The sequence below is a fragment of the Brassica napus genome, chromosome A10 (genome assembly GCF_020379485.1).
Source record: "Brassica napus cultivar Da-Ae chromosome A10, Da-Ae, whole genome shotgun sequence".
Taxonomy (NCBI): Eukaryota; Viridiplantae; Streptophyta; class Magnoliopsida; order Brassicales; family Brassicaceae; genus Brassica; species Brassica napus.
The window spans coordinates 6623809-6633299 of NC_063443.1; the positions used below are offsets into that span (position 1 = coordinate 6623809).

Below are 9491 nucleotides of genomic sequence, written 5' to 3' on the forward strand. Positions count from 1 at the left end.
ACTTTTTCTCTCTTTAGGAAGCGAGCTTGATATGCGTGACGATCGTTTCTCGACTTTCGGAGAGTTTAGATCGGTTTGCAAGATCTGGATGAACAATTATGGAACAATATAGCGAGACAGGAAAAATCGCTTAAAACTTAGTTCGCTAGACTATCCGTCTAGGTTTTACGTTCCCTAAAGTTCTACGGCAGCCTCAAAATAATTTCCTACGAAAATTCCAAGTCTGATTTCAAAAATTTCAAGTCGGAAATACCTTAGTTCTCTCGAAGATGCAGTTTTGTTTCTTCTCAGTTTTGCTTGCTCATTTCCCTTTCCTTTTCTCGTGTATGTTCGCCATTTCCGATATTGGTGTTTATCCTTTGAAACTTGATATTTATCTTCCGAACTTGACTGTTATCTTCTCCTTAGATAAGACGTCGATTTTTGTAAAAAGGTTCAACGTAATCGTATAGTTAAGGCGGCTAAGATGTTGAGTTAACCGTTGCCGTTTTATACGATCAATCTGAACCCATGCGAGAAAACAAGTGTTTGCGGGTTTTTTTTTATCGTAAAGTTTCAATGGTAACTCCGATAGAAACAAGAGACGTTTCGATCGAGATTTGAAGGAGAATACAAAGCTGGAGGTAAGGGCGAGTAGGAGCAAGCGAATGAGTTTAGACGAGTCTTATTTGTTTTTGTCGTAAAATCTCGACGGAAACTCCGATTGAGACGAAACGAAAAACGTTTTGATCGGGATTCAAAAGAGCACCCAAAAGAGGACCTTTCTGATGCCTTACAGGTCGCTACGTAGCGACTGACAGTCTGACAGGTCGCTACGTAGCGAGTGGAAGCAAGCCAAGAAGAGTCCTACTTGTTTTCGTCGTAAAATCTAAACGGTAACTCCGATTGAGACGAAACGAAAAGCGTTTCGATGAGGATTCAAAAGACAACCCAAAGGAGGACCTTTCTGAGGCCTTACAGGTCGCTACGTAGCGACTGACAGTCTGACAGGTCGCTACGTAGCGAGTGGAAGCAAGCCGAGAAGAGTCCTACTTGTTTTCGTCGTAAAATCTCAACGGAAACTCCGATTGAGACGAAACGAAAAGCGTTTCGACGAGGATTCAAAAGACAACCCAAAGTAGGACCTTTCTGAGGCCTTACAGGTCGCTACGTAGCGACTGACAGTCTGACAGGTCGCTACGTAGCGAGTGGAAGTAAGCCGAGAAGAGTCCTACTTGTTTTCGTCGTAAAATCTCAACGGAAACTCCGATTGAGACAAAACGAAAAGCGTTTCGACGAGGATTCAAAAGAGAACCCAAAAGAGGACCTTTCTGAGTCCTTACAGGTCGCTACGTAGCGACTGACAGTCTGACAGGTCGCTACGTAGCGAGCGGAAACAAGCCAAGAAGAGTCCTACTTCTTTTCGTCATAAAATCTCAACGGAAACTCCGATTGAGACGAAACGAAAAGCGTTTCGATGAGGATTCAAAAGAGAACCCAAAGGAGGACCTTTCTGAGGCCTTACAGGTCGCTATGTAGCGAGTGGAGAGTTGGCTTGAGCTCGGTCACTACGTAGCGACCGAGCGGTGTGCGTGCTCGGTCGCTATGTAGCGACCGAGCAGTGTGTGTGCTCGGTCGCTACGTAACGACCGAGCAGCGTGTGCGTGCTCGGTCGCTACGTAGCGACCGAGCAGTGTGTGTGCTCGGTCGCTACGTAGCGACAGAGCAGCGTGTGTGTGCTGGGTCGCTACGTAGCGACCGAGCAGTGTGTGTGCTCGGTCGCTACGTAGCGACCGAGCAGTGTGTATGCTCGGTCGCTACGTAGCGACCGAGCCGTGTGTGTGCTCGGTCGCTACGTAGCGACTGAGCCGTGTGTGTGCTCGGTCGCTACGTAGCGACCGAGCAGCGTGTGTGTGCTCGGTCGCTACGTAGCGACCGAGCAGTGTGCGTGCTCGGTCGCTACGTAGCGACCAAGCAGAGTTTGCGTGCTCGGTCGCTACGTAGCGACCGAGCAGCGTGTGCTTGCTCGGTAGGTACGTAGCGACCGAGCAGTGTGTATGCTCGGTCGCTACGTAGCGACCGAGCTGTGTAATCGTTTTGTTGTGTTTCCTTTTTCCGCAATTAACCTAGGGGTTGTTCAGCGGTTTTTGGGAGAACAAGTTTTATCCTTCCGAAATGTTTTCGGAAAACGTGTTTTGGTAAAACCCTTACGCATCGAGATTTATTTTGTTCGGTAATGAGCCAAACTTACGGGGTTTGATAAGATTTATTGTTTCCCTTTATGTTTAGAAAGAGAAATCGCGGACATGTTTTAGTGCTCTTCCTTGTGGCGGAAGGTCGCGACTAAGTTTTCGATTTTATTGAACAATGCGGCGTTTGCGTAAGCGTTAACCATAGGAGCAGTCAGTGCTGCGAGTTTGTCTCATATATCCAGACATTGTTCCGATCAAGCGTTTTGTGGCCATGAGTAAGAGTAATCCGTAACCCCCCCCCCCTCCTTCTAGCGCCAAACTGTGGGAACCGAAATTTGCACTGTTGATTTCCGTTTAAATAAGGAAACTAGGAAAACCCTAATTTCTCAGAGGTCCCGGATCTCTGCGAGAGCCAACGACAAGTGACCGAATATATGTGGAAATCATGAAAAGATAACAAACGAGTTTAGAGAAAACAGTAGATCTTATTTCAAGTCCGCGTAAGAGCGTTGCGATCATTACAAGAGATCATAAAAGCTTTGGCCGCAAAGGCTGTTAGCAAGGTTTTCGATAAGTCTCACAGCTTCCAACGGATTCCGAGTAGTGAAGTTTCCTTCACTCGCCGTATCAAGGGCCATTTGATACTGTAAGGCGAGACCTCGGAAGAAAGTGCTTAGCAGCTGCACTTCGTTAAATCCGTGGTGTGGACAGTCTCGCAGGAAGAACCTAAATCTAATACACGCATCTTTGAAGGACTCTCCAGCCTTCTGCGAGAATGTGGAAATTTTGTTCCGAAGTTCTTCATCGCACGCCTCATAAAAGAAGTTTTGGCCGCAAAGGCTGTCAGCGAGTTACTTAGTTCTAGCGGCCTAAAAGCTCAAACCTAGTTGAATCGTAGCTCGATAACAAAAGACGAAAAAGATACATAAAAGATTTTTGATTGGTTTCGGACTGAACCTTGTCAAAGGCTGCCTACGTACCCCTTTCGAGGATCAAGCCGAACGTAGTTCAATTGATAGAGCTAGACAAGAGATCGAACTGCCTGGGCGAGTTCGTCTAGTAATTGAGTGCCAGTCATAGAAACCGAACTTGTCGAGAATAAAGCCTAAAGTTTCTAAGTGCAGAGAATTCCAAATCTAAAAAGTTCTGCCCCATGCCTCTCGTCTAGGACTCCTTATATACTAGCTCCAAGGTCGGTTTACGCTTTTACTCTTCTGCCCTTAAGCCATCATAGCATAAAATAGAGATATTCCATTTTTTCCGATCTTCGTATTTATCCTCAAAATTTCGTATTTATCCGCGGAAACTTGACATTTATCCTTCCTTGCACGCCAAGCGTAAACCGTCATACGGTTTATGGGCTTTTGGTTAAGAAATCGTAAGTTGGGCCTCGAGTCGTGTCTTAGGTCCCTTTGGGCCTTCTTTCGACTCGAAACGTTTATTACGACTTCTTTTGATAAAGAACGAACTTTCCGCGGTTTTTACCGCAAAGTTTGATTGATGTCTTAGAATGGTCGGAAGACATGAACTGAGTTCGCTACGGTCTTCGGGAGATAGCATCGTAGGATAGACGAGAATGCATGAATTGGTGTTGTATAGACGTTTCGGAAGAGTTCGGTCGCTACGTAACGACCGAACAGAACGCACGCTCGGTCGCTACGTAGCGACCGAGCGGGACGGACGCTCGGTCGCTACGTAGTGACCGAGCGGGACGGACGCAAAGCGTATCGATCGAGCTTGCTTGGTCGCCGCGTCTCGATCGAGCTTGGCTTGTCCGTGGTCCGATTGCCGTACTCGAGCTTGTCCGCGGCCGAATTGGATACATGTCTGTTTCCTTCGAACAATTGGTATTTAGTGGTTCGATTGAGATTTGAACAAGATTTTACCGCAAGGCTCTTTGTAAAGATATCTTTACGAAGATTACTTTTTCGTAAAAATGTTAATGCTGATTTTTACGGACTTTTAGACATTGATTCCGTCGTGACCGATTTTGACCCCAACATGGTGCTGCTGCTGTTAGCAAGGTTTTCGATAAGTCTCACAGCTTCCAACGGATTCCGAGTAGTGAAGTTTCCTTCACTCGCCGTATCAAGGGCCATTTGATACTGTAAGGCGAGACCTCGGAAGAAAGTGCTTAGCAGCTGCACTTCGTTAAATCTGTGGTGTGGACAGTCTCGCTGGAAGAACCTAAATCTAATCCACACATCTTTGAAGGACTCTCCAGCCTTCTGCGAGAATGTGGAAATTTTGTTCCGAAGTTCTTCAGCGCACGCCTCATCGAAAAAGTTTCGTAAGAAAGCATTCTTGATGTTGCTCCAGGATGTTAAAGATTCTGTGGGTTGCTGCCTAAGCCAGTGCATCGCTTCTCCATTCAGTGTGTATCTGAAGAGCTTGCACAGCAGGTAATCTTCGGGGACTCCTTCCATCCGAATAGCAGCGATTAGATCCTCGAACCGTTCCAAATGGTCCATAGGATGCTCGTGCGGTAACCCAGAGTAGAGTATCTGCGACACGAGAGTGTAGTATTGAGGCTTCAGCTCAAAATTCTGAATGATCAGTTTGAATGATCGTAAAAGCACTTCGGAAATTGTTATAGCTTTGGGTATGGTGATGTAACTTGGATTTCAAAAAAGCAAGAAACAATGGCACTATAATCGTCTGAGGCAGAGTACATCGCAGCTGGTGCATCAACAAGACAAGTTTTGATGGATAAGGAAGTTATTAGCTAACTTTTGTCTTGAGTATAAGGAAACAATCACAGTGGCCAGGAAGTCAACATTTCATGGCAGAACCAAGCACATATATGTTCATCATCATTTCATTCGATAGCTTGTAGCAAAAAGAAGAATCACAATGAAGTTTTGTGAAACCAATGAACAAGTATCTGACAATCTCACAAAAACACAACTTTAAGCAAAGCATTAGTTCTCTTGGTGTAAGTTGGGTGTGTTACTTCGAATCAAGGGTGTATGTTGATTGATTCAAAGTCAACAAGATGTTACGAGTTATTGGTTTGTGGCTTATACTAGTGAGTAATTTTCCAGATATTAGGATTTGTTATTGTGTTCTTTTTTTGACATCAAAAGGTTATTCTATTACTTAAATGAGAGGTGGTCTATAGATTAAAACATAATAAAACAACTAATAAAATGTATTATTATATTTCGGAATCTCTAACTAGGATTACGAGATCTTTCTATAGAGAATTTTGTTTTATTGGTTGTTATGTTTCAGTCTGATTACCCAGACTACCTCAAATCTAAGTAATAGAATAACCATCCGTTGTAAAAAAAAAAGGAGGTATTATTATATTGCTTAGGTTGTGTTATCTTGAGGTTATGGGTAATTATTATATATAAATTTAAACTTTTTTCCAATCTGAATCGAACATATTATATTCAGTTCCCTCTATCTCCCAAACTTCCCAATGATATAGGGAGAACCATTCAACATGATTTATGTGCTAAGGAGAAAACTGGGTAGTGGATTTACATATGTGGAGTTGTTTATAGCCATATAATTAAACTAGGTGAATGTAATAGAAAATTATTTTTAGTTAATCAATATAAAGAGTATTCAAATAATAATGACAACAGGTATAGCAAAAATAGTTTTATAGATTTTTAGAAAGGATTTTTATTGATCATAGCACAATTTCCAGATACCTGGAAAGAAAATGATGGTTTGAAAGAGGTACCAGAGACCGCAATAAAGATGCGAAACAACAAAATACAAAAAAGGAAAAGAAGTTAAGCTAGAGTGCACAACTCAAACAAATACATTATTATTAATGTCTAAATAAGATCCCTACTTAAAGTTGGTTTTGGTTCTCGAGATCCTTGTTGTTCTGATCTTTCAAACTGGTCATATTCTGGTTCTTGACCTCGGTCTCTTGAATCTGAGACTCGGGAACATCGTGAATAGCAAGCGGTGGATGAACCGCTGTATCCGAAACTGGAGTGGGCATAACGGTAGTTAGCTTTGTCATGTCAATGGAATGGTCAGTCACCGTTTTGGATTTCTCTGTTCTCTCAGCCACCGGAGTTTTGTAGTACTTGAAGATTATGTAGAGAATCATTTGAACAGCTCCTAAGAATGCGCCCAACACATTTGGAAGCTTCAATAGTTCAAAATTAGATGTAAAGGACATTAATATTCCATTTATTGCCGACATACAATGTTGCACAAAGAAAAATTACCGACATCGCAACAGAACAAATTACATTTGGTGTTTCTAGTATTCTACTTTAAATTTAGTGGGTCCAATTATTTATATAATGCTAATCATATGCGTACGGTTTACAATCATATATTCGTCGACACGGCATTCATATTATAGTATTGTACCAAACAGCCTTTGCATATGTAGTTAGAATAAGCCAAAATGAACAAAGGTAAAGTGGTACACTACTCATTTTACTTCATTGCGAACCACCCATATAATCTAATCATATAAGGCTGTGCGGTCTTTTTTATACGCTTAAAAATTACCGAAACTGAATTAAATAAGAAAAACTCACCGCAACGTAGAAGTCTTTAATAGCGAGACCGTAGAAGAGCCATGTGACGGCGCTAAGTGTAAGAAACAACGATAAAGAGAACGGCATAAACTCCACACTTCTTGTTCGTATAACCACTCTCTGCACCAATTTATTATTGTTTATTTTAATATTTTAAATATATAATGCTCCACATAACCAGGAAAGGAAAGACAAGTAGACTATCTATTTAATATGAATATTTATTATGTTCTTCATAGGTATAATACGTAAACTTAACATGCTTCCTCCGCATAGATAAATCTTATTTTTATACGCATGAACATACATAATACGTACCATGATACTTAAAGGAGCTGCGAAAACGATGACAGAAAATCCAACACAAATCCCTCCGAGAACTTTCTCACGTGTCGATCCTTTGGTTAACAGCTCGCAGACAAGGACAATGGCGGCAAAACCAAAAAAGTTCAAGAGACCAAGAACCTTTAAAGTGGATATCTGCAACATCATTTCAATAATCTATCTGTGAGAAAACCAGATAAAAAGGCATTTATATATGTGTTCTTATGGGCATGTCTATGATTAACGTGAAAGCGGAAAAAAAAAGTATTTCAACATACTCTAGTTTTCTTGTTAGCATAGGTTATGAAAAGGACGATATAGATGGTTTCGATGAAGCAGCCAACAGCGTTTATTGTGATGAGAAGGAAGCCTGAGCCATCTTTTTGCATAGCATAGTAAATCCAAAGCAATGCGCTAAATAGCGCTGAAAGATAGGGAAGAGACTGAAATCCTTCTGTAGATTTCTTCTTGCATATCCTTACAAAGGTCGGTCTACATAAGATTGAAAAAAACGTTTAACTAACTCGATAGAAAGACAAGAAAACAAAAAGAGAGTGACTAAGAACATGTTGATTCTTACACTGGGGCTAAGAACACGACGAATGATATAATGTTACCTGACAAATTACAGCGTAGAAACATTATAACTTTATCATATAAACATTATCATTCAAAATGTTATATAGAGCTTGCCCCTATAGATTTGATATGCAACCGAAATTATGAATGATTATATGTACGTACCCATGATTCCGAACACAAATGCCCATACATTGTGAGGTAGAGCCATTTGTTTCTGCTTTCCTGATTATTTCTCTCACCTTTTTGGTCGGATTATTGACAAAAACTATGAACGGGAAAAGAAATATCTAAGACCAAGCGAAAGAGCGAGATAGAGCTCTTGAAGACTCTTCTTCTCTTGAAAGCCAAGCTCTAGTTTTGTGATCTTTAGCTATGAAACAATGCCAACCATAGCAGATATATATAGAGGGTTCACATGTGAAGGGGTGTAGTGTTAATATGTTTAGAACGACATTGTTTCCAGAGTAATGAGAGAAGGACAAGTCACATTATTGGTCTCAGATATTTCCAGTTGATGTTTTCTTTTAAATAAAAGTTGTATTATATTTTCATGTGGCATGCACTCTTGGTGTCTATTAAATTAGAATCAAACTTTATACCACAAAGCTATGTTTATATTTGTAGTATCGTACTCATACGAATGACCTAAAAATTACTTTCTTTAAGAAATAAAACATAAAATAAATAAAACATAAAAGAAATTGAAAATAAAGAGTGGTCGATAGAGGTTTTATTAAAGTCACTAAATGAGTGGTTACTTAGTATTGTCGCGGTGTAACCAATAAGCCCGTTGTTTGGCTGCTATATATCTAGTTAACCATTAAAGAAGTATAGATCACTATGATTTTGATTACTTCAAATCACCTTTTAAAGTTTTTGATTCCCTAATAGCTAATTAGCGAGGAGTGGGAGTTGATCAAGCTTAACGATTCCATCAGAGCCCCACACTAAAAGCGAACTGTGCTGTTTTTTTTTGGTTAGTGTTATTCAATGTTTAAATTTTATTTTGACTTACCAAAGTAACTCAAATCGTTATTAGCCGTATGAATTTGCTGAATAATGATTAATGAATATGATTTACGTTGTAACAATAGTTTACTAGATTTTTGACCCGCGCTTCTACTATTTTGTTTTTTTATCTACAAATAGATGGATAAGTGTTTTGTTTTGATTATATAAAATATCGCATGATCAAGTTTCAATTATGCGGGTCTGTTATTTGTTACTTAGTTATATAAAAAAGTGCGGGTATATGAATTGTTGATTTCTATAAATTAAACATAAGTCATATGATTTGATTATATAGAATAAGAAATTTTATAGTGTGTATAGTATGAATAAATATTTAATTTACAATGTCCAACACAACCATTTTATGTTTGTATATAAGTTAAACAATGGTTGTATTTCTAAACATACAAAGTGGCCCAATTTTTTTTTAGTTTTGTGATAAAGTCTTAAAATCATTTAGTTAGAAAATTTCAATATCTAATATTACTTTTTAAAGGTATTGCAGATTTTAATTTATTTGTTATTATTAAAAATGTTTATGGGCTATGAAATGGATTATATATAAACATAACCCATTAATTAATTAACAGATTTGGACCATATCTAATTTATTTCATAAACATAGGCTAAAATAAGAAAATCTGTAACCCAGTGTAAAACTAATTATTTCGGTGAACTGTCATAGGTTTATTTTTTCAGAGAGAAGAAAGAAGATTTTCTAGCATATAATAGTAACATGTCGCTAACGATGTAATGTGATGAGCAACGTGACACATAATGAAATGTATGATACGCCATAATAATAAAAATTACTTGTTGTATGAATTAAGTCCATTTAAATGTAACTAGACCTTGACCCGTCTAACTGGGGGTATTTATTTTA

General features: G+C 39.4%; 1 protein-coding gene and 2 non-coding genes across 3 annotated transcripts; 2 read left to right on the plus strand and 1 right to left on the minus strand.

Moving 5' to 3' along the window:
- The first annotated feature begins 2864 nt into the window (after positions 1-2864).
- On the plus strand, positions 2865-2970 carry LOC125579650. The gene has a single exon (XR_007317710.1). It is a non-coding gene; the product is annotated as a small nucleolar RNA R71 (small nucleolar RNA).
- A 1355-nt stretch (positions 2971-4325) lies between these two features.
- On the plus strand, positions 4326-4432 carry LOC125579652. The gene has a single exon (XR_007317712.1). It is a non-coding gene; the product is annotated as a small nucleolar RNA R71 (small nucleolar RNA).
- A 1338-nt stretch (positions 4433-5770) lies between these two features.
- Positions 5771-7989, minus strand: LOC106432238 (bidirectional sugar transporter SWEET13). Its single transcript, XM_013873090.3, has 6 exons — positions 7760-7989; positions 7596-7632; positions 7294-7507; positions 7010-7171; positions 6692-6811; positions 5771-6288 (listed from the first exon to the last, which is right to left on the minus strand). The coding sequence occupies exons 1-6, from the start codon at positions 7803-7805 to the stop codon at positions 5983-5985; spliced, it is 885 nt and encodes a 294-aa protein (XP_013728544.2). The 5' UTR covers positions 7806-7989; the 3' UTR covers positions 5771-5982.
- Between the last annotated feature and the right edge of the window lie 1502 nt (positions 7990-9491).

What these genes read in the sequence shown, in the direction of transcription:
- LOC106432238 (XM_013873090.3), bottom strand. Translation starts at nt 7,805, where the DNA reads ATGGCTCTACCTCACAATGTATGGGCATTTGTGTTCGGAATCATGG. An exon ending in ATTTGTGTTCGGAATCATGG is followed by an intron (nt 7,633 to 7,759) that starts GTACGTACATAT and finishes GTAATTTGTCAG; the next exon opens with GTAACATTATATCATTCGTC. An exon ending in TTAAAGACTTCTACGTTGCG is followed by an intron (nt 6,289 to 6,691) that starts GTGAGTTTTTCT and finishes GAACTATTGAAG; the next exon opens with CTTCCAAATGTGTTGGGCGC.